Source organism: Strix uralensis, chromosome 4 (assembly GCF_047716275.1).
Source record: "Strix uralensis isolate ZFMK-TIS-50842 chromosome 4, bStrUra1, whole genome shotgun sequence".
Classification (NCBI taxonomy): domain Eukaryota; kingdom Metazoa; phylum Chordata; class Aves; order Strigiformes; family Strigidae; genus Strix; species Strix uralensis.
Genome location: NC_133975.1, coordinates 61,404,029 through 61,431,486, shown reverse-complemented (window position 1 = coordinate 61,431,486; position 27,458 = coordinate 61,404,029). Strand labels below are relative to the sequence as shown.

At 42.6% G+C, this 27,458-nt stretch overlaps 1 protein-coding gene across 13 annotated transcripts in view; it reads right to left on the bottom strand.

The window, feature by feature from the left end:
* Positions 1-27,458, bottom strand: part of EPHA5 (EPH receptor A5) — a 209,778-nt gene that overhangs the window by 43,165 nt on the left and 139,155 nt on the right. For 8 of the 13 annotated variants that reach the window (XM_074866972.1, XM_074866979.1, XM_074866981.1 and 5 more), the window contains 3 exons: positions 21,570-21,694; positions 18,553-18,712; positions 14,399-14,504 (listed from right to left, as the gene is read on the bottom strand). In XM_074866972.1, coding sequence (XP_074723073.1) covers positions 14,399-14,504; positions 18,553-18,712; positions 21,570-21,694 — 391 coding nt within the window. Of the gene's footprint in view, positions 1-4,654; positions 4,721-14,398; positions 14,505-18,552; positions 18,713-21,569; positions 21,695-27,458 lie in introns of all 13 variants that reach the window. The other 5 variants (XM_074866973.1, XM_074866975.1, XM_074866980.1 and 2 more) reach the window with 2 other exon arrangements.

Below are 27,458 nucleotides of genomic sequence, written 5' to 3'. Positions count from 1 at the left end.
CAAAAGTTACATCAGTTTTCCGCAGTAGTCATTTTCTGGATTGAGGCATATAACTCAATTTTCCTCTTAAAAATACACAAATGTTTCAATTCGTCCTTCTACCAAATGCACATACACAAGATTTCTTCTGTTCGCCTTTTAGAGCAAATGCTCTCATCTCCTCCTCAGGTTTGGAGTACTTCACTATAAATAAGCTTTTCTAAGCTTCTTTTTTTCCCCTTCTTTTACTACCCACATATCCCAATTCTTCAACCTTAAAGAGGGAAGAGGGAGAAACGGGGAACATGCCATCGCTTGTGTCCAGTGATCCAAGCACACCTTGATGCACAACAGTCTATTTTTTACTGCCCAGGGACACACTCAAAGGGTCAATGCAAACCCATTGGCTCCAGTTGTCCCCCTCTCTCAAGCTGGGTAACACATACAGCAGCACGTCACATTAGTATATGAAATAAGGCTCTGGGAACCCCAAAGCATCATTAAAACACACCTCAACAAGACATGCCAAAGTGAAATGGCAGCTAGTGGACTGCAACTGTCAAGCAACAGTTGGGCGTTACTAGCAGAGCTTGCTGCAAAACCTGCCTGATGCAATCACTTGTGCCCTTCACACTCACTTTCTTAAACTACTTAGAGAAACAAGCCATGTACACGCTTACTGGGGCTAAACCACACTTCTTCCCTTCTTGACCTTCAGATGCTTTAACTAACACACACAAGCAATTTTTGATCTGGTCTTCCCCAACTAAATCCCATAAAAATCTGCTATTTCAGGTTAATAGTCCCGATTCACTCTGTGAATCTTACTGGCAGATAAAAGTATCTAAATAGTGTGGCTCTGCAATATATTTGGGGAGAAGAAAAAGCTTCCACTTGTCTGTGAAATAATCCATTTCTGCATGTGCATTTGCTCTTAGTATTTATTGGAAAAGCTGCAAGTCAAAAGTCTCCTGATGGAAGACTCATTCTCTAGTTTATTGTCATTGTACAAACCATAGATTTCCTATATCTTTTCTATATCACGTACAGCAAAAGCATAAAGATTCTGATGCTTGCTTCATCTCCCACTGAGCTGGAGACACTCAGCCAAAGAGTTAATGCAATTCAGCAGCACACCTGAATCTCAACTCATTTACTCCTGTTGTGGATTTGTCCCAGTTTCTGTATCTAGAAAGCAGATGTCCTCCTTGCACAGCTCTGTGTTTTTCAATAAAAGTACCAGAGGAAAAAAAAAAAAGTGAGACTTTAAATATTCTTAAGGCATCATGTCTTATTTAAAAACTACTTGCAGATTGGCAGGCAGCTCGTAAAATATTTATGGGGCAGATTATAAAAGTGAAGTTGTAAAATGATCCCTATATAGGTTTATAAAATATAAAACGGACAGGTAGAAAGATGAAGAACCCAGCTGGGAAACCAATGCCCGCTGCCTCGCATGGCAGAAGCCAATTCATGGAGAAAAATCCTTCCAGAAACAAGGCAGGAAGATGCATGCTCTCCCTGGACTGATGGAGATACTCTGCATCTGACCCTGTGCTTTGGAGTGCCCTTGCTGAGTGGGGTGGGGCCTCTCGGCCACCAGAGGCATCCCCAAAAACCACAGAATGCCCAAGGGAAGGAGTTTCCATCTCCCTATTGGGGGTCACCACTCTGGTCACAACCCAGGCAGGACACAGCCAGGGAGGGTACTGTGGAGCTGGACCTTGGACATCAAAGCCCTAGCAGTGATGTGGGAGTCTTTATAATTTTTTTTTGTAGGCATAGGCCAAAGCAATTCAGCACACAGCCAAGGTGTTACTGGAAATGCACATGGGGGCAGCATTTAGGCATCCCCAATGAGGAAAAGTACCTCACCTTGTTAGGTGCAGTCAGTACCATCAAACAGCTTGTGCCCTGAAGCAACATGCAATCTCCCGTCACAGTCCTGCAGAGATTTATACATGTATTTAATCTCTTAAATATGAGATAAGTGAACTCCATGCGCTTCTCTGAAATAGAAACAAAATACTACTTGCTTTTCAGGGGTGAGACCTTCACTCAGAAGCACTTCTTTTACAATAAGTTAAGGAACACATCCAACCCATCTTGAGCTGTCATTTTACAGGAGGTTTGCGAGGATCACAAGGTTGCTGTGTACAAGGGGTTAGTGCTCATTTTAGACTATTTATTCCAAGATGTTAAAGCAATAAGGCTGTTGCAGGGCAGGACTGTGTTTCACCCAGAGGAACAAACAAACATGGATTTGTCCCTCTGGCCAAGATCCTGTTGCCTCAGCTCATGTATGGAGACAATAACTTGTTCAGCAAACAGTTTTATCCTGGATAAACACCACCAATACTAAGAGCCAGAGGCAAAGGTCTACCTCTAACGATGTTGGTCCATGTTCAGCATTCGCCTTTGCTGCTTGCAATCCTAGAATATATTCAGTATCACAAAACCAGGGAATACTCAAGATACTGGTGTAAAACAAACAGCTTTTATACTGCAGGTTGTTTCCCATTTTTCTGTTCACTTTCCTGCTGCTTCTTTGATGTCTATAATGACATGGACCAAACTTCCACCTGGAGCAACTTGGAGCAACCCACGCAGGCTGGGAATCTGACTCATTCAACTCCTCCATCTATTCTCAAAGTCCTGTAATTTGGAAAACAGGATCAAAAGAGCAGTAAAAGGTCTTGAGATGACAAGCTAAGACCTTCATCTCAAAGATACAGTAGACATCATTCAAAGATACAGTAGACAACTGGTCTGAGAGGAATCAGGGCAGGTTCCCTTCCTAAGGGCTGCAGGCTCACTGTCTTCTCAGCTTCTTTCCCAGCCACTGCTGTCCCCCTCTACACGGTGCGACCCTGCCTTTGACCTCTGATTAACTTGGATGCCTTACAAAGGAAGTTTCACAATTCCAGTGGTGGTATTTTTAGCCTTTAGTCTTTCCCTTGCCTTCCCACTGAATGACTCCCTGCTTTCCTAAACCACTGCCAGAACAATTAAAAATAATTTAAACAAGATACCGTTTCCCCCTCTTGCAGGAAGCTCCCTCTGAAGGGATCTCCATAAATCTCTCTAAAGAGGTTGTCATGCATTCCCACAGCAATGCCGACGTCATCCATGCCTTGAAGTCACTTCTCCCATTTCCCCCTCCCAGCTTGCTGACACATTAGTCTCTCTGCAGCTTAGGAGGAAACTTGCAGAGTGTATGTTCCAGGTCAGCCAAGTTTTCCCTATGCATGTCTTTTTTTCATAGCCATCCAGCCCATTCCTGGTCTCCTCTGAGAGGTATTTCCCATTGCTGCCACTCTCTGGTTGGGGGCCCTGTTGAGACTCCCAGTGAGGGACTGCTCATGCACTGGTGGCACAGGCATGACAGACAACAGAAGTACCGGGAGGTTTTCTTTTAGCACAATCATTGCCAAACCAGTGGCTCACAGAATGACCGCATGTACCAGAAGAACATTTTGCAGCCAAACACTTTGAGCTGAGCATCCTTGCTTGCTAAAATTGCTCTTAAGCACTCAAAAATCATGAAAACTAATTTCAAAATGCTCCAACAGGAAAAAGAAAAAAGCCTTTGCCTTAGGGCCTTTAGGATTTGCATTTGCAAACTCCTCCTTGGTCCAGGCCTCTGTCAGAGCCAAAGTACAGCACCAGAAGACCCCAAAGTGGTCCACCTTGGTGACTGCTGTGCCCCACAGCCAGGGACTGCACCATGACCCAGCTACCACCATGCAAAGACCCAGCATCCCCCAGAAAACACAGTAGAAGAGTTTCACACCTCCTGCCCAGCTATGCTGCAAAACCTTCCCAGTTTAACAATGCACGTGGGACGTCTCAGTGCTCCTATGGTCTCAGGCAGCTATCTGATGGGGATGGTGATCTCATGACTCTCCTAGGAGGCTCAGGAAGATCTCTGCCTGCACAGATTACAGTCAATTCAGGGACTTAAAACACATTCCCTCAAGGGAGCAACTCAACCCGCATCCAGTCAAACCAACAGAAATTAAAATCACCCTTCCTTTGATTAGTTAGCAAAGTTAGAGGGGAGAGTACAAGAGAGCAGAAACTGGTGAGGCAGCCCAGATGGTGGCAGAATGGGGCAGCATGCAGCATGGACACGCAGCTCTCGAAGCCCGCAGAGATATGTCCAACGCTGCTGGAGCATATCGTTGGCAAACAGCATCATGTCATTGCCGTGTATGTCATACATTGACATGTATGTTGATGACATACAGTCCATTTCACTGACATGCACATTATATGCCACTAAATACCTTTCCACTCTTGCCACCCCCTGCCTCATTTCTGGGGACAAATTACCTCCCCTCGCCCCTTTTGGTGACAAGAAGCAGAATTTGATGAAGAGTCCAGCATATGTGATGTTTTATTATGACATATGACATTGCTGGTGCGGTGTCTGGATCGACCACAGCATAACATATGAGGGTTTTTTCCCCCCTGGGACCCCTGCTCTTGCTGGAGACACACTCTGCTTCGGGTCACGTGATTTTCAGTTGTTGAGATAGACAAGCTGGGTGCAGAGATCAGATGAGAAAGTGATTTTCAGGCCAATACAAGAAAGGGAGGGAAAGGCAGACTGTGCACAGAAAACATGAAGGGAGGACACGAAGTAGGAGCCAGCACGGGTGGGAACACTGACCATGTTAGGCTCGGATAGGCAACAGCACGCAGAGAAGAAGCCCACCCACAGCCATGATCGCAGCAACTGAAAAGCAAACAAAAAGGCCCAGGATAAGGAATAATCCCACCGCCCTGCCATGGTGCAAAAACATTCTCAACATTTTTATATGCACTTCTTTCTTCTTATTTCAGTTATTATTTGGACCTTAACACCCTGAGCTGCAAGAATTTCATGGCATGTGCTACTGTTGGGGAAAAGTGCCTGAGGGCGAGGTATAGATCCTGGTCCTGCAAAACAATTAACCATGTGTTTCCCGTACTTGAGTACCACCATTAGGATTAATGGGGCCACCCATGTGCTTAAACTTAAGCACCTGCCTTGGAGCAGGCAAAGTGACTTTTTCCACAAGTGTGTGTGTGGTAGAGTTACAATTTCCTTTAAAAAAACAAAGCACTGGATGAATTCCAGCTCTGCTTTTTCAGACCCTTATGCATGTACTCAACCAACACAACCCTTTCTGGGTCTCCTTGCATCAGTGCGCATTACGTATTTGCAGAAGCAGGACCTTATGAGTCGTGTGAGAGCATTCAGCCTAAATAAACTCAAAATATGGTGAGTCGAAAGGTACTGCACGTGTCCACAGCTTGCTTTTGAAGGCTGCCAAGCCATTACTCTAGACTAACCAGAGCATGGGTTTGCCTAGCATCAGTCCGTAACCCAAGGCTGGCTGCACCTCAATAATTGCCCTTTATCCTTCTCAGAAAACTTGCATGGATAATTTTTGTTACCAAATCTATTAAGGTAATTGATCCTGAAAAAGAACGTATTGCAGAAGAAACAACATTAAAAACTTCAGTACAACATACGAGCAGATGCCCAATGGTGCAGACATACTCTGGTTAAAGTCAGCTGAAGATCTCACTCATCATTTCTCCTCAAATCATCATAACACATTGTTCTTGAAAAAAAATCATGCCCACCAGATTTTTATAAAGTATAACTTACAGTGCCTAAACACATTAAAATAGCCTATTTAGACAAATTAATATTCTGCAACTGCACCACCTTAAATTATGATGCAAAATAACTTCAGGCATGCAATGATTTACAGAATTATATATTGGATTATGTGCTTACTTAAATTAGAACTGGTGAAGAATGTCTCTCTAAGCTCCTTTTGCAACAGCAAAACAACTTGCTAACATTTTCTAAACAACGATGCCAATATTTTTTTACTATAATTGACAGTATTTTGTATTTTCATAATGCTCCAGCTTGTGCAGTCATACTAATACGGGAGCAGCTCAGCCTTCACTAAACCTTTACATTGGTACAAGTTAGCACCAGAGGTCCAAAACCCAAATGTGCACGAAGGGAATCCAAGCATTATATATTTTGAGACAATTTTGTTGTCTTCTTGGTTTAACTTTGAGGATTTGAGTGCAGGGAACTGCTACGTCTTCAGAAGATCACTATGGCTGTGAAGACTTAGCTTACATTTTAGCTAGGAGGCCCTTTCCCCCCACCCTGGGCATTTTGTAACAGTTGCTGTCACCAGACCTTCCTACACCCTTCAGCATGCAAAGTCAAGGTTTTTGAAACAACAGTTCAATTAATCTACAAAGCAACCACTTCTTTAAAATGGAAAGAGCTGGCTGTTTACTTAAACAAAGAAAACTCTTTGAGCACCTCATCAGCAACTGGGCTGCTCTGAGACTAAATCAGTTCCCTGCACTGAATGCAGAACGCTTCAGATCTCACTTGTTCCCTTTACGGGGAGGAAAAAAACAAAACGCTCAAGTACAAGGGAAATAGGCCTCAATGCAGACTTACTGCTGCACACCCATTACATAACACTGTGCATTTACGATCAAAATACTCTGAGGTGTAACATTAGGGGAAATCTAAACCTCTTAGAAACAAACTAAACTGATTCAGCAGACAACAAAATTCACTTTCCAGTCCCAGGAGCACTTGGATAGGTAAGTGAATGGACTACTAGGCCTGAACAGTTAGGACAAAGGAAGATTTATTACAAAGGAAGATTTATTACCGCTTGTGTTAAAAGGATGGCTTGATTTGTCAGATAAACTTCAGATTATAAAAATCTTGAGGCAGATAAAACTGGATGTTAAACTCCAGCAAACCCATCATGCCCTCATGGCCACCACATATGGGTGCTGGTGGCTTCTAGGAGGGGCAGAATTTCCTCATCTCCTCACTCCACGCAGGGCTTTCTCAGTCTAGCAACTGAGTTGCTGAAAGCAAATGCGTTCCAGATGAGATCAAATGCTGTGGCAGGATAAGAGATCGCCGCTCAATGAAATACGCCTGGAACTCTCTGGGGTTTTAAGATCTTTAGCCAGCAAGCTGACCTGTATCGGGGAGCAGTCAGAGTTGAACTGAGCACTGCATACATCAAAATTATCTGCAAAGTCTCCTCCAGCCTCACTGAATCAACCAGAAGACAACAAGAGCAGCTTGTGGAGGCTGCCCCTGGCTCCAGCGGGAGGTTAGGAGCCCTCCGATCTGCTGCAGGTTAACAAATGACATGTCCACATAACAGTGAAGGTTATTGAGAAAACACCTGCAGCGTTAAATCCCCTTTGCTGGGAAAGAACAAGGCACTGAGGTCTCCAAAAGCCAAGCTGGCTTGAAACAAGGTGTGACTTCTGCTTTGAGCCCTGGCTTCAAGGAAAGGGCTGCAGATAGGCAGAGGCAACGTAGAGGAGCCTGGAGCTGCAGCGGCACCTCCTGCACTTACATGGCCTGTTGGCACTGCCTCGCTTCTTGGCTAGACCAACTCTACCACTTTCGGTTATCTCAGGCACACAAAGCTGACAGTCCTCCAGTTCTAGCAAAGGTGACCCTGCAATGCCTGTGTGGTTTGCAAACCCAGCTGTCCAGAGAGCAAACTTTAATAAACCTATGCTAGGAGGACTTATCAACACCCTTGGCATTGTTTCAAACCCTGGGCTACATGCTTTGTTAATGAAATGTATATCTATGATAGGCCCCAACAACTGTGCCTGCAATCAATGTAATTAATTTACCACAAGTCTGCAGATGACCCAGAGAGCATTTGGAATTAAACTACATTTCTAGTGGCTAGATAGATCTCAGAGAGGCTCTGCTGTATAGAGCTGCGGTTTTTAAGAGTTATAAGTTGAAGACTTGGAGTCATGATAAATGAAAGCCTCGTTTGTTGCTTTTAATAAGCTGCTCTAATGGGATGTTCTTCAGAGTCTTGCAATTAGAGACTGAAATACTTGAGGGTGCCTGTGAAGATTTTTCTAATCCTTCACACAGCCTTGAGCGATGGCAATGATTGCTTCCTGTATGTCCCCATCAGGAGGCGGCACTACACCTAGCACCTTGTGAGTTAATGTGCTTGCTTCAAACATCAGAGGAGCAGCATTACACACTGTGAGCTGCTAGGAATATATTCCTACTTTGCCCACAACTACAAGAATGTTTAAGGAGTCACACCTCCTCTTCCTGATGAGCCATACCTAGTTCACACGTTAAAGCACATCTCTGTGCTGCTCCAGAATAACCGAGAATGCAGAAGCCCAGGCAGATGATACTTATGCAATCACTATGGGGAAGGAGAGCAACACTTCCAGGGAAAGGAACTGCACTTGGAAAGACCTCTGGCCTTACACTTTGTTATGTCTAAGCTGTAAGAAAGTACAGATAATCTTTTTTCTAGGTAAGAGGCCAGGTGTCGCAACATGGTGTGCCTCCAGGAAAGGTCATGCTTCCTACTTCTAGCATTCAAAGCAAGGTGAAACATCCACATATTCAGAAGTGCAGAGGGTAACAGTCTGATTTTCTTCTTCATCCTCTATCTATTCTACAGCCAAGACAAGACACTGTAAAACCTCACTTTAAAACAGTACGAACACATGGGGCTTTCACCAGTGCTCAGCAGGAGCCTGGAGCTGCTACCACTGAAGTCAGGCTCCATTTTCAGCTTGAAGGGCAGCCCAGTTCCCTTCTCAAAGTGGATGCACGATGCCATCAAATGCATCATCTGAATGAAGGCAAGGAGCTTTCATCACTGACTGCTGCACTGCCCCACATTTCCATTTCACCTGTTCAGACAAAGCTTACATGAATCGCTTATCTGTTCATCATGGTCCTCCTGCCCCATTCCCCTGGCTGCTACCAGAGTATCTCGGAAATTATGCTTTCAAGGGCAATGCCTCATGGGCTTGGAGCTTAATTACAGATTTGGTCAACTTTCACCTCCTGTCTGGGCCAAAGTCATCTGAAGGCAGATTAGCCTAGGTCCCTAAACCCTCCTCGAAACTGCCTCAGCTCAGACTGGCTTACAGAGCCCAGTGTGTTTGCATAGAAGTCCTAAGCCAAAAAGTGTTGAGAATAAAAAAGAAAAAAGGTGTTGCAGCAGCCAAATTTGCCAAGCTGATCTAGGCAGGATGCTAGCAATAGGGACTATGGGCCGCAGATTTCCACACTGGCCCTGGGAAGGCATCACCCTGTGCAGAAGGGATGGACAGGAGCCCTTTTTTTTCACCGGACCACTTTTTTTTTTTTTTTCTTTTTTTTTTTTTTTTGAGAGGGATCCTATATACTGATGCTGCTAACGTGCCTCTCTGGGAAAATGTACCACCAAAGAGCAAAGAGGCCATTAACATGACAAAGGTAGTAAAAACCTTGACCCAAACAGAAGCAGGACCTGACCCTGCCTGCTCTTGGTGGATAGGAATTTTGACTTGGCAGAGCAACAGCTTCTCCAACAAAATCCTTCCTCTTGTCAGGTGAATCGTGGGGAATATTTGGCAGTAGGCAGCATCATAAAAGTGGCTACAAATCACGGGAGACAATGTCCTGTAGGAAGAAGGAAGAGCAGGAAAGAATGTAGAGATAAAAGTCCTTTAAAAAGTAACAACTAACAAAAATTGTGACTCATGCTGGAAAAATTCTCTCTATGAAAAATGTTATCTACAAACCTTCTCCCATTTCCTACGGAAATATTGAAAAAGCAAACTATTTTAAGCCCTGACACATCTTGGAAAATAGGATGGGGGGGCGGGGGCTGCGGAAAAAAAGTCATCCACATCCATTTTGACCTTTCACATCATGGAAGGTTGTAAATGCTGGCTCAGGACCTAGGATATACACCACAATCCTTTCACCCTCTCTACTCCCTGAAAGTCACTTTTTAACAAGATGCACATATTTGTGTCCAGAAAGTAGCCCTCTGCCACCGCAGGGGCTGATATTTAAAAGTCTGAATCAGCTCAGGTCAAGGATGGATACTCTGGTGCAGAAGCCTCTAATTGCCAATACCCAGGTGGCAAGATTTGTCTTTGCTTTGTCTCTTGAATGCTAGTTCCTCGCCAGAAAGAGACTTTCTATATTTGCTCAACGCAGGGCGAGGGGCAGTTTTTTGATGCTTCAAATCTGTATTTTTTTTAAGTTCTATAAAAAGCTCCTTCCCCTTCTTTGGAAGATCACCCGAGATGCAAAGGTCATCCATAATGGGTAGCTGGCTATAAACGCAGATGCACAGTACACTTGGTTATTTTGGGCAGCTTTTGCAACATGCACAGCATAGACCTAATAGCATCGCCGTTTTACTCTGTAAAAGCCCATGCCTTTGTTTAGCACTACAAAGCTCAAATGCTTGGGGGAACAGAGGGATCATCAGTCTCTTAACGCTCACCCTAAGATCCCGTCAGTTTTGCAAACAACAGTTGGTTTGAAGGACAAAAGAGGGGGAACTGCTCTGGATCAGCGGGTCTCCTTCCCAGGCCGATGCAAACCTGGCTTCTAACCTCCATTTGTAGGAGGAAAGGGGCTGATGCCACAACTGCAGCACCTTATTGCTCCTTGCAAGACAGAGCACGAAGATCTTTGTGCCTGGCACTGTCCAACACAGACTGTAAAACAAAAGTCTGTAATGATTTTAGATTAATATATACTTCAATCAGGAACAACAATACCAAGTGGCATCTAATTCAAGCATTGCTAGGAAAGCAAAATTTACAGCCTTGCTCTATCTGTAAAATGCATTGTGCTTTCAAGAACACATAATCCTAACAAAACAAAGATAATAACAACTCCATATTCTTTAATTCAATGCTTGTAGCTGGTTTAATAATAGATTTTCAATCCCCTCCTCTTTTTTTGCTGAGACAACTACAGTCTGATTTAGTGAATCTCTTTGATTTGTAATCCTGATCGTTATATTATTAATATGTCCCTGATGCAAAGAGTGGGATAACTTTAAAAAGTGATCAGCTATTTTGCTTGCTATTTATGACCTTGGTCAGAGGACACATTATTTACAGGAAGAGTTTTCTGGAGCATCTGCAAATAAATCAGCTCTGAAATGCAGCTTAATTGTTTAGGGCAAAGTGCAGTTAGTTTCAAATTCCCAGGAACCTCCAGCTTCAGACACAAGGCGCGTTTCCACAGAGGGACTCTGGCACGTAGAAATGCCACCGTGACTACGGTTCAGCTGAACTTTGGTTTAGCGCCAAGCTGCCAACAGGAAATGCCAAGCTTTTGCTTACATTTGTTCAAAAGACGCGAGAAAACTGCAGATACTTGAAAGCAAAAAAAGGAGAAGAGGTGTAGAAACTTCTGCCTCTGGGGACCTAGTGGAAAATAAAAAGCCTGCAGAGCCCAGCAAACTCCTGAGTTCTATGGCTGGGAAACTACTTTCCAAGCTGCCAAGAGTAGGAGGACATCCCCTTCTCACTGCAGGACTGCTCTCAAGCCCCTGTTTGCTTCAGCCCAGCACTTGAGAGAATATGCACAGACAGATGCCATACAGCATCCTAGGGAGGAATATCCTAATTCTGAGGTGTCCAGGGCCTCCCAGGAAGCCTGGGAGCAGCACGGAGACAGCAATGAGGAGTCTGTTTGCAGGAGCTGGCAAGGCTACATCCTTAGTGCTGCAGAGCAAGAGGAGTTTTCTCCTCAGCTTTGTTACTGGGCAGTATCTGCTCTCCTACATTAGCAGAAAAGACAGGTCCTGGGCTTTGCACAGCTTGCTCGGTGTGAAAAGCAGTGGTGATTCCAGCTGGCGCAACTCCTGGAATTTAAAATGTCTGTTTTTCTAAAAGCAAGTACGGGAAAGAATTAGGAAAGGAAATTTCATCCCCTGGAACTAGGCACCAGAACAACATAACCACTCCAAACATACAGGAAAGCGTCTTCCAGAAACAGGTTAACAACTTCTGAAAGTGATTATCCCACAACCTGGAATGTGTTTATCATCCCTGCAGTGTCACAGCAGGAGAGTCACTCCACGAATTGTCTCGAAATCATATCCAAGGCAAAGCAGCGTGAGTGACACATTTCAGTGGCATCTCTGCTTCTTCCAAACAGGAGCAATTCCTTTTGTTTTGCTTTAATCTCAAATTGGCTGTCAGCTTTCTGGGCTTCTGGAGTTTATTTTTCTGTTCTCATGAGTCACTCAACGCACTTACATGGGCTTTAAAATTCAGGGGAACTCAAAGTGGCTGAGAAGTTCTGTGGTTTTGAAGCCAATTCTTTAACGATGGACCAAACCCTGGTGGTGGAGGTTTTGAAGCCAATTCTCTAATGATGGAGCAAAACCTGGTGCTGGAGGTTTCTCCACCAACTCCAGCTGAAGGACTGGGTTCTTTCCAATTTAGGGGAAGGGTTGAAAAGATAAAAATGGACCAAGAGCTCAGTCCCCTGTGCCTGCCCCTCCCCATACGTCCAGTGTGGCACTGTGGAGAAGCTCCCAGGAACCTGAAGCTACCCTGAGGAGAGAGGTGTGAGTACAAGGTAGGAGGATTAAGGCAGCAGCAGAGGCAGCGATAAAACTCTAGCTAAAGGAGACAAGGGCTTTTATAAACATGCTAAGAGACAAAGAGCCAAAAGGAAGCACATCCTGGAAGCAAAGGACTGAAGGACATAATTAACAAGAATTGCTGACAAATGGTGCAGGCTTTGCAACTGCTTGCTTAGATCAGAGAGGGTAGCGGCAAAAAGGAGACCTGCAAGGGCATGCCCTCTCCACAGGGGTCCCAAGCACTTGCCAGTGACTGGGAAGACCAAGAGCTGCTGGTTACCACACAGTTGTGATTCCTTATGGCCACAGAGGGATATATGTCCCTCCATGTGTGATTCACGCCCCCAGACTCCTCCTTGCAGAGCTGTCAGGCTACATCCGTAGCTTCCCTACGGCCACACGTGCACCCTCCTGTTTGCATCAATACAGGCACACATCCAGGCTGGGAGAGACCAAGGTCCACATCCCCCTGCTCTGTTTGACGAGGGATCTGACTCAAAACCTCCAGCCTTTAAGGAGAGACTTGAACTCCTGCCTACAGTGTTCAGAGCAAAGTCTTTTTGGCTACATGTAGTAGCCCCTGGTGTGAATGGCCTGTAGCCATTCACCCCCCACACGGCTGAATGCTTCTCATGCAGGCAGAAGCATTTACCTTCCCATTTTTAAGCCCAACAAGTCACTCAAAGCAGATGACAGGACCTCAAACAGCTGAGCTGGAAGAAACTGTCAGTCTCTGTCCTTGAGTGGAGAGCAGTCTGGCAGCACACTTACCTTTTAAGACAGGAAATAACTGTGTCCTTCCATGGATGCCTTATGCCTGGGGACAGAGCTGCTCAGCCTGGCTGGATTTCACCACGCTGCATTCGCAGACTGATACCCTACATCCTCTGGGAAATAAGACCCTCAGCCAATATGTTCAGTATCAGAGCAGTTCCTCTCTGAGTATCTTATAACTGCTCTTAACACTTACAATATCCTGTAATTTACAGCCTCGTTGCTAGACCTGAGCTTAAGACAGACCTGTATCATGAAAGCAGCAGTGGGCTGATGGGTACCTTAGAAGCATAAATGTTTACTTTGAACTGAAACCAAATTCAGCCTTATCAATAGATGCACCTCATATTGCTTTGCATGAAAGATGTTGCACGGTTTGACTACTACCATTAGAAAAATGTATTAATACACGTGTAGTATATAAAAAAAGTGCCTTGTGTGCTGGCTGCTACACAAATTTAGTGCTGCAGTACAAACTGATGCTGATACAAGCCAGATTTTCCCCCAATACCACAATCCCTTGTTCACCAACAAGTTCCATCAACTTCCATTAGAGTTGTCAAAGACGGTATAGCCCAGGCTTTCATCACTTGCCTATGTTTAAGCACATGAGCAGTCAATGGGATCGCTTGATGGTTTGAAGCTGAGTGTCTCCCTCCACGGGGGGAACTCTCTGTATAATTTATGAGTGTGTGGGGAACACATTACCATCCTACACATGAAGTATGAAATCCAGACCTGACCGAAACTTGGGGTGTCTGGCCATTCGGCTGGGTTCCTTCTCTTTTTCTTTGCAAGTGTTTTCCTGAAGTCAAGTTTTCTCTGTGAGCAAAGCCCATTGCAAGCTCTGAGTGCAAACATATGGGCTTTGGGATATTTTACCTGTAATAACATGTTTCGCTTATTTTTAAAGGAATGTGAAAACACTCCTGTGAGAATCAAGTCGAATAATCAGGGCTAGTCTATACAGAGATGAAAATCATTGGGAAGTGAACTACATCTGTCAGTGAGCCTTTGCCATTCCTGCCTGTCCAAACAGATCAATCAGCCCACCCTTGTGCTGTTTTACAGTGCTACCACTCGACAGCTTTGTTCACATGCTGCTTTCGCCTAAATCGCGCTAATCAGCTGGTCAGATAAAAGTTATTACAGAAGTTGGAAAAGTATAAATACACAGCTTCTTCTCTTACCTTCCACTGAGAAGGAAACCGATAACAACAGCCAGCAGAATGACTCCCACTGTTACAGACACAACAATTATAGGAATCTGGCTCTGGTCGCTGGACGCAGCTACTGCTGAGATGAGAAACAGAAAATGGAGATTAAGGTTAAAATGACAGTCAGCACTCACATGAATCTTTCTAGTGAGGCTGCCAACAAGGTTTCAAGTCTTACCAGCTTGTTTCTTCTTTTACAGTTTGTGTTTTCCTCATTTGCTGTCTGTTTCTAGTTTGGAAAGGAAATGGGTGGAAGGAAACCAAACACACATGCAAAACCAAGCCAAAAACCCAACAAAAATCACATCTCATCACTGAATTCAGAAACCAAAGTGTTGCAGAACACAGCCTTTGAGTTTGCAAACTCAAGTTTGTCTTCCTGGGTTAGCTGCATTAGAAATCACAGAGATAAAAGATGAAAACCCAACAGGTTCCCATTTGCAGAGAGAACATTTATGGAATGTTATTGTTAAGAGACATAAGCAGGATCTCCGAGATAAACAGCACTACCTGCACTTTGCAAAGCTATAAACAATTAAAAACTAAATCCTCGTGTGTGTGACATGGCCAGAAGGTGCCCTCTGTAAAACAGGAATTTGCTATGACACATACATTGGTTGGTCTTTTTCTCAGCCAAGGGAAGCAGAACTCTCCCTGCCCACGCCTTGTAAAGAGCCCTCCTGACAAAAGGCAGGAGACGAGTCCTGCGATAAAGATGCCAGCAGAAAGGTCAGGAAAGCTGTTCAAGAACTGGGTTTTGCCACAGGCTAAGCAAGAGCAGGTGAGCAAGCTCCTGCAGCCTGTAAAATGGAAATGCTAACACCATTTGTATCTTGTTTACCTGCCTTGCACTGCAGGGGAAGGACCCCATCTCTCCCCAGTGGTTTGCATGTAGGGCTCCCCAAGCAGAAACCAAAGCTTCCACACCCTGCCCTCTCCACTGCCAGCTTATTTAGCTGCATATATTTAACCACCCCAGAATACAAATCTGGCCTCCTCCCTGCCAAACCAGCTCCCTACGTGTTGCTGCTGTGCAGGGAAAAACCTCATTATAGTGCCTACCCTCGTGCCAGCCCCGGATGAAGCTTCATCCACCCCGGGGAGCAGCAGGAATCGATTGCATGCTAAAGAAGCCTTTAACTAAATGATTGAAGTAAAAAGGGGTCCTTAGCACAGGATTAACTTTATGGAGGCTATAAAATAACTGAATATAGTCCCATATTAATTGTTAAAAGAAAAGAAAGACGACAAGGTATGGCATTAAACATTGATCTGCAATGGGTTTCAAGTAGCTCTTCATACGGGAGCTCGCCCGTGCTCAACAGCGAGTGGTGCAGACCTGCTACGGCAACGTAAATGATTTCAGAAGGATTGGCCGCGATACATTAAATATTTAATGTTAACTGCTCCAAACCCGTGCCATCATCCAGAGATTTTATTAGCCTCACGAATTTATGGAGGCTCCTTAAGATGATGCTTTATTGCTTTCTTGACAAAATAATTAAAAAGTAAAACATTTAAAGGAGAACATTAAGCCATGACTGGTGGTTTTTTGCACAGCTCGAGGGATGGGGAAATGGGATGAATCCTGCTGTGATCTATAGCAGCTAAAAAGCCTGAATTCATACACCAAGGTGGGACCTTGCTGTCATTTAAAGCCATGAGGGAGACTTGCGTTACCCTTCCTCAACTTGGTGACGTGTTCCTACTCTTATCCAGCTGACCAGCTGGATTAGCTCACCAATCCAGCTGAAAACCAGCTTTTGGCAAGGTTAGTTTTATCATGGCTAGACAAGCTCAATGGAATCTGGGAAGGAGGACAGCAGCAAGTGGATACCCAGCAACAGCTTCCACCCAAATAAAAACCTTCCGCTGAAAAATGTAGCCCTGGCTGCATCACGGTGCTTTGCAGAATTGCACATGCAGGCAGCAGTATGTAAAAAAAAAAACCCCAAAATTTGGAAAAAGAAAATTCCAAAACAAGTTATGGCTTCTCCTTTCACTGCATTTCTCAGGCTGTTGTTTTGTTTTTCCTCCAAGTGTATTAAAAATAACTTTACAGAAACCTTGCAAACTGGAAACAAAACCTGCTGTTTGGTCCAAATTATTTTGGAGGCTGTTTTTAATTCTCACAACAGTCAATGAAAGGTTTTCATTTGTGCTTGAATCAAAATAATTTGCTTGGTCTCTAACAAGAGGTTCAGATCTTAACTCCAATGTAGCAGTGAGATTTCGATCTGTGCTTGATTTCAGATTCTCTGGGACATGCAAGAAAGCAGTGGGAGTCTGGTCGCACTCCTGGCACTAATAGTGAATTTATATAGGGTCCTGGTAAAAAAAATAAATTGCTTTTTAAAAGGTTTTAGATGTCAAACAGAGCTGCATTTTGCAAGATACTGATGCTTATGTTGTATTTCAGTTGTACCAAGCATTTAAACATCTGGTTAAGTCCTGCTTCAGCCAGAGCTCAAGTTCAACAGAACAGTTCCCAGCTCTGAAACTGGGGACCATGCAATAGGTATTCCTCTGACTACACTGGTAGCTCCTTAGTATCAGAGAAGGACCTACTCCTCTGCCTTTAAAATGCTAAAAAGACTGAGGTGCAGGTGTGACAAAATGACTTAATGGGTTTAAAGTGTTTAAAGATATTATGATGTGATGTCCTCAAAAAAATCCTGATTAACACAGGTACTTACTTACATGACGGTCTTTATGGAAGTGCCATTATTTTTGGACCAGGATAGTAGGTACCAACGGCACTGGATCAAATGTGCATATACTTAATGTATTATTTATTAATAGCCTGGAACACTATTACTCAAATGACTCTAAACTAGAAACTTTTCAACTGCAAGAAAAATTCCTTAGTATAATATAGAATAATTTTTGGCATAACATGATTTTGTTGCTACATATAGGGCACGATTAATGGCTAATACAATAAGAAATACATTAAATAGACCATTCTTATTGCATTAATGTTTGCATCGTGATGTAATTTGCACTGTATTAGTTCAATCACTGGCTCCACAGCTACATCTGCACATGTATAATGATTCTTTTAAAATCTATTATGGCTTCAAAAGTAGCATGCATTGAAAAAACAACTTGGCATCTTCTTCTCAAAGATGATGAATTTGAAATGGAGTAGCAGTAATCAGAGTATTGATGAATTTAAGTTTCCAAGGAAGGCATCCAGAAAATAGGCTCTTTCCCACAGGAATGAAAGTGTGTTTCCACCACAAAATTTATCTTCCATGCAAATGATATAAAAAATTAATAAATGACAGTTGTACAAACTGAAATAGATAGGACATATTTTCTGAGGGAGAAAATTACCTTTAACACCTCTGCAAAAATCTGGTAATCGGGACAAAAAGAATTTCCCCACAGCTATGCCTGAACACAGGGGAAAGAGCAGCCTCTGCGTGCCTTGGGAGTTCACCCTGCTACAGAATCTGCTCCAGAATCCAGACCTGAATGATCAGATTCATTAAAAAAAAAAAAAAAATATTTCAAAACCCACAAATTTGTAACAGGTTAAGCAAAGGTCCTGTGCCTGCAGTGCACATTTTTCCCATTTCTGATCACAAGTCAAATTCCTTTCCTCGAGGCTGTGGCATTGGCAGCCAACAGAAACCATCTTTCAACTTGACAGGAACTTACACCAAAAAGACACTGGTTCAATTCTTCCCCTTGCAGAGAAGCACCATTTCAGGGGTTTTTTCACCACACGCAGATATTTAAGAGAGCTCAGCATCCTCTGCAAACAGCCATTAAGAGGTGTGGAGGAGCAGGTCTCACCCCCTCTATCCCTGCTGAGAGGAGAGCCCTTGTCCTCTCTTGCATCAGCTCTCATAAATACAGTATTTTTCTAAGCAGGGAATGCTATGAATTTCTGGAGCCTGAAGACCTCCTGACTTCACCTCCCACCTCACCATGTGAGTTGAGGAAGCAAGGACAGGTGTGTTAGCCTGTCTAGTGCATGGTCATGACATGCCTGATGTTTCCAAAGTCAAAGGATGAGGCCAGGACAAGGAACAGCTCTCTGCGAAGTTGCTGATCGCCTGACTTATTTCTGGCAACTATTCCAGAGACATGGGCTGACAGTAATTAAAAGGACTTACACACTGGACTGGTTTCAAACTCAAATCTTCGGCTGAAGCCACCGTAGCCTGCAGCTGTCCGGGCTCGGATCTGGAAGACGTACGCTGAGCCTGGTTTCAAGCCATCTGCAGTAATCGTCGTCTCTTTGGATTTGATGATGGTGTAGCTCGTCTCCTGGTCCTTTTCCCAACCCCCCCCAACAAAACACAAAGTTCACACACACAAATAGTGGCTCTCAGAGAAGACAGACTCTTAGCAACCCCCACAGCAATGTTACAAAGAATGACTAAAATATGCATTTTTGAGGATCCCTTCCCCACGCCCCCCCCACCCCCCCCCCCAGGCCCTTTCTTCAGTACAAAATGTGAGATTTGATTTCTCTTTTATAATCAATGACTCTAGGAGGTATGAAACAGAGCAGAGTGACTTTCCACATATAAATGACAATACAGGGACAAACTGGCATCTACAGTAGGAGCAGCTTTCCATTGCTGGGGATATACATGGAGTGGGGCAATGGAAAGGTTCATCGTAGAGGTCAATCGCAAGGCATGGGGAAGAAGAAAAAAATCCCATCACCTTAGAAAGGATTTTAATTTATACCAAAATGACTACCCAGTAATGTAATTAGGTCTAAAAGAGAGTAATATACATTGTACATCGTACAACTTTATGCTGGCATTTCTAGAACCACGAATTAGAACTTGAGAAGGGAATAGTAAACCAGAACTCCAGGAAAATACCTAATTTTGCATTGTTCTTCTGAAGCAATGAACTTCAAGAAAAATTGCTGAAATAAATCTTCATTTACATCAGTTGCTAATGTGAAAGAGTTTCAGTTCTTTGATTAAAATTTCACTCAAATGCTTGGTAATTACTCTTAGAATTATTTACTGTAACACAATCTAGACAAGAGCTCATAAATTAAGGTCTACAAACTTGGAAACTGCTTCTTATTCACCATATCCTCTCAGATCCAAATTATTATGACGTAAATAGGAGTTCTTAGTAATTCCCCACCAAGATTTCTGCATAGCTCTTAGCATCTGAACTGATTTTTCTTTTTTCTTTTTTTTTTTTTTTTTTAATTTAATGGGCAACTTTCCATAGACAGTAGTATGCCTGGATAAGGCCCTGGGAATCTCCAAATGTAGGATTACAGATTCTTCTCATTAAAGCCTGTAGGTACCTAAGACTGTCTTGGAGAAATGTGTGTATATATATATATAGAGAGAGAGGGGCGCCTTTTTTTTTCTTGTTAAATGAGTGATTTCTCTTAAAGTAATGTAATCTGACAAAACTAAGTTTTCCAAAATATTTAAACTAGATCATTCTCATCCCTCGAAATGAATGCTGCAAATTTACCCTTATAAAGGGCTGAAAAATAAGATAATATAAATGACAGTAGCAACAAACAAAAAGGATTAAGGACGACATCCCAAATCTAACTCAATGACTGGTTAAAAAGCATTAAGTGAATATTAGGTCACATCTTTGCTTGCATGTCAGCCCAATTAGGTTTTCAATACGCTGCTGACTTCTGCCCGTTTAAACACTTGAGATTTCCTACAGAAAACGCTAAGCTTCACTATCAATCTGAAAGAAATAAATTAAGACAGCATAAACTCAGGCTGCTTGTAGCTACCTCCCCATAAAGGACTTGCATTGAAGACCAATTTACTGAAGCTATTTGAAACTAGTTCCAGACCACAAATACAACATTTTAAGCCCACCCTTCCCCAGCTTGTTTGAAAACAAACTGAAGTAAAATGAATGAATATATGGATTTTTTTTCTGTAATTATTTGTTCATTATCAAGGTTCCTAAAGGCTAATCTTCCCAGGCCACTTCACAGTAAGGATTCAATGTGCCACAACAGTTGTTCAAACAAGTTAATAAAAGAATCAGTAATGGATTATTTTTAGTGATAGCATATCATGATTCTTGCTTTGTGCTTTAATCTTTTTGAAAACCCCAGGCCTATTTAAGCCACTCACTCATCTTGTGCCCTTTCCCAAGCTCCCTCATCTGCAAAAATAATGTTGATTTTATCCTGATGCAGAGTATTTCTGAAATTCTTTCCCCTGTTTGCACGGGCTGCTTGAGTAGGTCCCTCCAATGGTCAGAGAAAGAAGAGAGGACTAAGGACCAGTCCTGGTCCATGTTGAGTGTTTTCACCTGGGTCATCAACAGAACTAATGGAAGATCTTCCTTAAAATAGAAATTCAACTCCCCCCAAAAAGTGAATTGTGATTCAGTTTTATTATTTCCCTCTTGTTTTCATGTAGAAAGCCTGTCTGTTTCAGAAGAAAAAAGAATACCTTACAATCCCAGCTACGGCAAGAAACTGCTGTTCAGTCAAATCTTGCAAATCTGATTTTTGGAAATCTAGGATTTCCAAAGATCTAAGGCTGCATCACTCAAAAGATGTTATTTAGACAAAGTGCATTTGTTATCGTTTTCACTGAAACTGCATTAATTTTGCAGGAAGAGAACAAGTCACCATTTAAAATGAAGACTAGGAGAGGCAAGTTTTGTAGGAAGAGAGAGCATTTTCCATTAGACCAAGAGCTGGAAAACCCAGGTAACTTTTTAAGCCACGATGCCCTTCTTCAAGTCAGAGCACATGCAATCTCTCTGCAAAATCCTTCTCCTCTCCTTACACTGTGGATGCAAAAATCAAGTGAGAAATTGAAATGCCAAAGGCAAGGGATAGCCTGATGTTTCCCGGAGGAGATGGACACTTGATCCCCAGCTCCTCCCACTTTTAACAAATGAGCAGGCTCTATCTTAATGTGATAAGGCCAGAGAGGAATCTGACACGCAGATTTAATGTATTTGTTCAAGAGAAGTGGCACACTAATGGAAAACAACACCCTCATTTCAGGTCTTCCTATTCATTTACTGCAAAATCAATCTGACATTGATTTATGCATAAAATCACTCCATTCTCTTCCATGACTCAAATAATTATAACTAAAAGAAAAGGACAGTAAGGAGAAGGTACTTGGGATGCTCAGCAATCAGTTTGTCACACCTTTTCAAAATATTTGATTTCGTATTCCAGGATGATGCCGTTGGGTCGATCTGGCTCCTGCCAGGAAAGGGAGATGCTATTTTTAGTTATCTTCCCTTTTTTCACACTACTGACTGGAGAAGGTGCTGCAAGACAGAAGAAAAACAGAACAGACAAAACCCACGGTTAGTAAGACAGCCTGCCCCTGCCAAAGTCTAATTTGTCAGTGCATCCTCAAACGCAAGGCAATCCTCAGCTACTGCAGATCAGTGGGGTCTGTTTTCACCTCGGTGGTATTTACCCATTTTTAACAGCTGGACTCACAGATTTTCAGCAGCTGAGGATCTGACCAGCATCACCCACCTCAACAAAGTAACAACATAAGAACTACCATCAGCAGCTTACACACATCACCCTTGTCTTTTCAAGCACTTTTCAAACACATCAACCCCACACCCTGCCTTTCCAAATGTGTCAGGGGGCTATGTTATCAGAATTACATATTGATTACATATTGCTTTCTTTCAGCTGCTTTGAAGGTATGTATTTTTCAGAAGACCTTAGATTACATGGGCTCCTTAACTATTTATTTTTTGGCTTGTACAGTAGTTAAAGCCTAGGCATCTTTCAGCCCCCTCCTTCCAGAAGCAAGGAACAGGGCAGCCAGGCCTTTACAAGCTTTATAATTCAATTGCTCTACGTAAATATCACTGGGGTGTTACAGCTCGCATAGTGATGCTAATTCCTTGCAAATGGCAACCGTAAAGATTTTAATGGCAATCACGGTTTGGAAGTTTGCAGTGTGCTTGGGGAAGCCGCAGCATGAAAGCAGCCATACCAGCTCTGCTTATTATTTTAAGATGCAGCCCTGAAAGGTTATCTGCCCTTTGCAGCAGATATGTTCATCAGAAACAGGTTTGATCCTTTGTTTTCAGTTTGATATCTGCAGAGACTTTTCAAGTTGTGGTTGTTACCATCCCCACCAGCTCCGTAGCAAAAGTTGCTATGGGCAATGCAACTCAAACACCCCAGGTATTTTATGCCAGAGATTAGGAAACAACACTGAGTGAAAAGGGGACAGAAGAAATTCATAGTCTCTAATTCATAGGGCCAAGAGCAACTTCTCTAGAGGAAAAACCAGCCCATGCCTGACCGAGGGCCTTTGACTCACCCTTTGGACAGGCCAGCTCTCAGCAAGGATTACAGAGAACTGGGGAGACCCACGGCAAAGACCTTTGTGGCCATATGGGGAATTGAATGCAAAGAGAAGTAGAAAATGACCACATTTTATCTTCCAAAATGTATTTGGAACTATTAAAAAAAAAAAAAAGACTTTTCCTATATGCAGGACTAGCCAATTTTCACAATACTAAAAAACCCAAACCCATTAAGTAAAATAAAGACAACAAACAAATTAGTTTTGCCAGGTCTGATCTTCAGCCAAAAAGAGTAAGGGAAGAGCTCCAGACAATTATCCCTGGACTGAAGGCTAGCAGCAAGCTTCTCTTTTAAAGCAAGCTCCCACATCTCAGTCTCTTTTCAGACCCAGTTTTTCTCATTCCTGTTTACTAATCTCTCCTCCACCTGGCTCTTGAAGGATCCTGAAAGGTGTTGGCTATTTCCATATTGTTTTCTGCTGGAGAGCTGGCATCAAGCTGCACAGACAACACTCGGTTTCTAGCTGTGCATCTACTTCACAACTACTCCAACTAGTCCACTGAGCAAGTAAAAACCATCTTAATTTGAATGATGATCATGTTATTTATGTAGGCGCTGCACAGTGATCACCAACAATTTTTCATCTGCAGAAGCCACCTTAACCTCGGCTGATGTCCTCCACAATTTTTTGGGCTACCTGAAAGCAAATAACAACGTAGGCTCAAACTGCTAATCCAGTATAGGACTTTCCATTAATTAATCCAGGTGCCTAAATATGTATTGTGCATGCATGTGCACAGCAAGTTGAGTTGTTCATGTGAGATATGCGGTCCGTGGACATGTGTATGGTCAGATGTGTTAGCCCAGAGAAGACACAGCAAGTAGTGAATTTCATTAAAATAAGATGAACTTCCCTTCTAACACAAAGGGAGCTACATGGTTTTCAGAGGCATCAGAAAACAAGTCTCACTGTGGGGTGGTGGTGTCAAATAACAGATGATTATGCAACCATAGTTAAATAGATGATACTGATCATTTCTTATCGTGAGCCACTTGGATGCTATATATAGGAGATGGAGACACCAAAGTACTCAGAAAAAGAGACCCATGTCCCCCTGGGACTGTCCTCCAGTGCACCCAAATCCCTGCAACAGCTATGTCAGGCTTGCAGAGCTGGCAGCAGAGTTCTGGCAGGATGGAGAAAGTCAGAGCTGAGCATTAAGCCTTTTAAAACTCCTATCAGTAAAAGCAAACTTGAGAAGTGCAGCAAGGGGAGACACCTCAGCCTTCCCCAGTATCAAATGCCTCTCAGGAAGGCAATTCTAAGTGTCAAGATCGCCTGACCAAATAAGGGACTTTTCATCCACTTTATGAGGTTTCCTGAAGTGTTTATAGGACCAAGGCTCACAAGTACTTTAAAAACAAGAGAACAATGCAAGCACTCCTGAACTCTGCTGCAAAATCTTTCACTGGGAGGTTCAGGGTTCAGCTCTCCTTCACGTGCATCAGCAGATTACAACACAAAATGCACCATCAGCCATCCAAAAGTGCTGGTCAAACTTCCTACTTGCCTGAAACAGAGCATGCTCTTTAAAAAGCAGTGTGTAAAAAGCCTGGCTAGTTAACAGCTTCATGGACTTAAATCTCTCACTGTGCACGTCTCTTAACATGTTCAATTGTGGCTCTGCAGAATGCCCTGCTCTACCGGGAAAAGGAGGGAAGATAAGAAAATGAGTAACACAACTCTCAAAGTAAATTAGAAAAGGAGTAACTGTATCCTTTTTGAATCTCCTTCAAAAGAAGCGTTAAAGTGTAACCATGAGATAAAGGCCAATTAAGTAAATTCAATAAATCCCAGTGGTGCTGGGATGATAGGGCAACTACTCTGCATCCTCAATGCACAGAGATTACAATGCTCTGAACTGAAGGAAGGAAGGTATAAGTATTTTAGAGTTTTCTTTGTCAAACAAAACGTAATCCAATCTAGGCAAGCAGACAAAGTCTGCAATCATTCCACCTTAAAAGCCTGCAACTGGATACTGTGCTACATGATCTCAGGAAAATAAAAGGATTACTTGAGACTTGCTTTTCAGAGGTCACTGCTTCTGCAAGGGCAGCATCCTCTTAATAGAACGAAGCCAAGTCATGGAGCACTTCCATTTGGAGTACAACATGTAAAAAAATAAATGCCGTAAGAGACAAGCTACATAAAGTTGTAATCTCCCATGTTTCATATGTAAACAGGCAGAAGTCTTGTTCAGATCCATGTCTTAACACTACAAACAGTGCATGTACATTGTGAATTGTTCTCATGTTTCTTTACAAGTAATCTGCACATATGCATTAATTTCTCAGCAAGACACTCAAAATCAAAGAGGGATATTACATCATTTATGTTTATGTTTGCCATTCATGAAAACAGCCATGCGTGTGATGAAAGCAAACAGAAGATGTAACAAGGTGTGAAATTGCTAATGTACATTTTTGCTTTCCTGAGACTAAAATTAATCAGAAAACAAATAAAAGCACAGAAAAATGATTCTACTTTTTTTTTGGTTCTATTCCTAACATTTCTTAAGAAGAATAAGGGGACATACCAAATAAATAAATTAAAGTTTCTGCAGAAGATGCATTATTAGTCACATCTGAATAACTACAGGAGATGATTTCATGAGGAATAGACCTTTTAGGACATTCTTCCTCTGTAACATTTGATAATGACATTAGCACTGAATTAGCCATCTGGGCACCAAACCCCGTATTTACAACATACTGTGCTGTGTCCCACTAACATCTAGCATACAATGATGCTTAGTGGAATAAAATGTTAATTATATTTTAAGTGAAACTAATGTTATCAGGTGAATGACCACTCCACCAAGATAAAACAAATAATCCAGTTTCTACATCTCATGGTCTATCTAATGCTCTCTCCAGCCCAATTACTTTTGCCTTGGTATTTTTCACTCTGGCAGAAACAACAGTTAATGGCTCCCCACCTCACCCTTAGCCCCACAGCCAATGAAGTTTTCTACTTCTGATCAAAAAAACAAACCAAGCCAAACCAAACAAAACTAGCTCCCTTCACCCTTGGTGCAAAAACCAAGCCCAGGACCTTCAATCCAGCTTTAACTTCTGCCAGGAGAGATCCTCACTTGGAGCAACCCAGAGTAGCCCAGGAAGAGAAGCTGGTTTACACCGGCAGACTGGCACCTCTCCTTCCTTTGGCTCTCCAGGTATCAGGACTTCAGGTCCCTCTCCAAAGACAACTAAGGCATCAAAAAGGAGGATCCTGCTGCTACCATCTGTGCCCTGGCTGCCATTATAGACATCTATGACACAGATGTCTATAGATACAGACATCACCTTTTATAGACATCTATGCCATGGATTTTCATGTGTTTTTCATGCATTTGCAATTTATTTTACTGTGATTACATTCCTGTAATGTGCAAGTGTTCGGGATCTAACACTTAAGACCTTACAATATACCTTGGGGTTTCTCCCTCCGTGTGATGCCATGTTTCTTTTTCAGTCTGAATTTATGCCAGAATATTTAAAAGTCAAATTCATGCTTGTGATTAAATCAATACCTTCACCTGTCATCGTATAACCAAATAGTTATGCTATCATTAATGCACTCATAAAGCCAGATTTAATTGAAGAAAATGAAACCTGTATCAGAAGAGTAACCACAAGACAAGTAATTCTGGTTCCACTTCAAAAGCCTGGTATACTGCAATTTTTCACTCAGTTTCTAATTAATGACATTATCGAATTTTTTTCTCAGGCCTTTGGTGACTTCAGAGTTTAGAGCAAGACCTGCATTATTCACCGAGTCACGCTAAAGGCATGTGAAATTGCAGGTGGCTTCAAACAGTAGATTAATTTTAAACAAGATACATACATTAGTTAAAACAGAAACACTATTCTGAGTAGGAAAAAGCCCACATCTTCACTGTATTACCTCTTTGCACTTCTGTAAAGAAACTATATACTTTTAGAAAAGCTCCACACCTAATGGCTCCCCTAAGAGTACTTTTACTGTGGATATTATGCCTGGGTCAGAACTTAGCATTTAAGTCATAACTTGACTTTTCTACTGCAATTTTTAATATCCCAGAGTGTACCCCAGTTTGTCTGATAATGGGTTTCAAAACTCTTTGTCCCTTGAGGACAAGTAGTTGCAAACCATGCTTGCCTAGTTAGCCAAACAGGTTAGACCTCAATTTGCAGGTGCTTGTAAGTGCTTCTGAAAATTGAGTCCAGGGAATAAAAGGTCCTTAGACTATGTAGCATTAAATGCCTTTCAATTCTATCTGAGATCATACATGCGATTTCAATGACGAACAGGCCCTAAATAGTGCAAGGGGGTAAATTTTAGCCCCAGAATTAAATCTACACACCTTACCAAATACGAGCCCAATCCTAAAACATGGTTCATATATGGAGATAATCTTCTTTCGAATTATTTTTCAAGGTATCTCTTGAGTAGATGGGGACTTCATGCTGGTCCTTTTCACACATCAAATATCAAAACGAGAACACAATCTTCACATTTCCTTGGCAACGAATATACAGTGTTTCTTCACATTTTCCACCTCCCAAGATGAACGCCTGAGGTAAATGCCAGGTCTTAGACCAATTTACAGTCTTTATTACCCAACTCCATTTTGAATGCCTCTGAAACCTGAGATGCCTTGATGTGTGCCTTCAAATGAAAGAGGTCACACAAGAGAGAGGAACCCAATT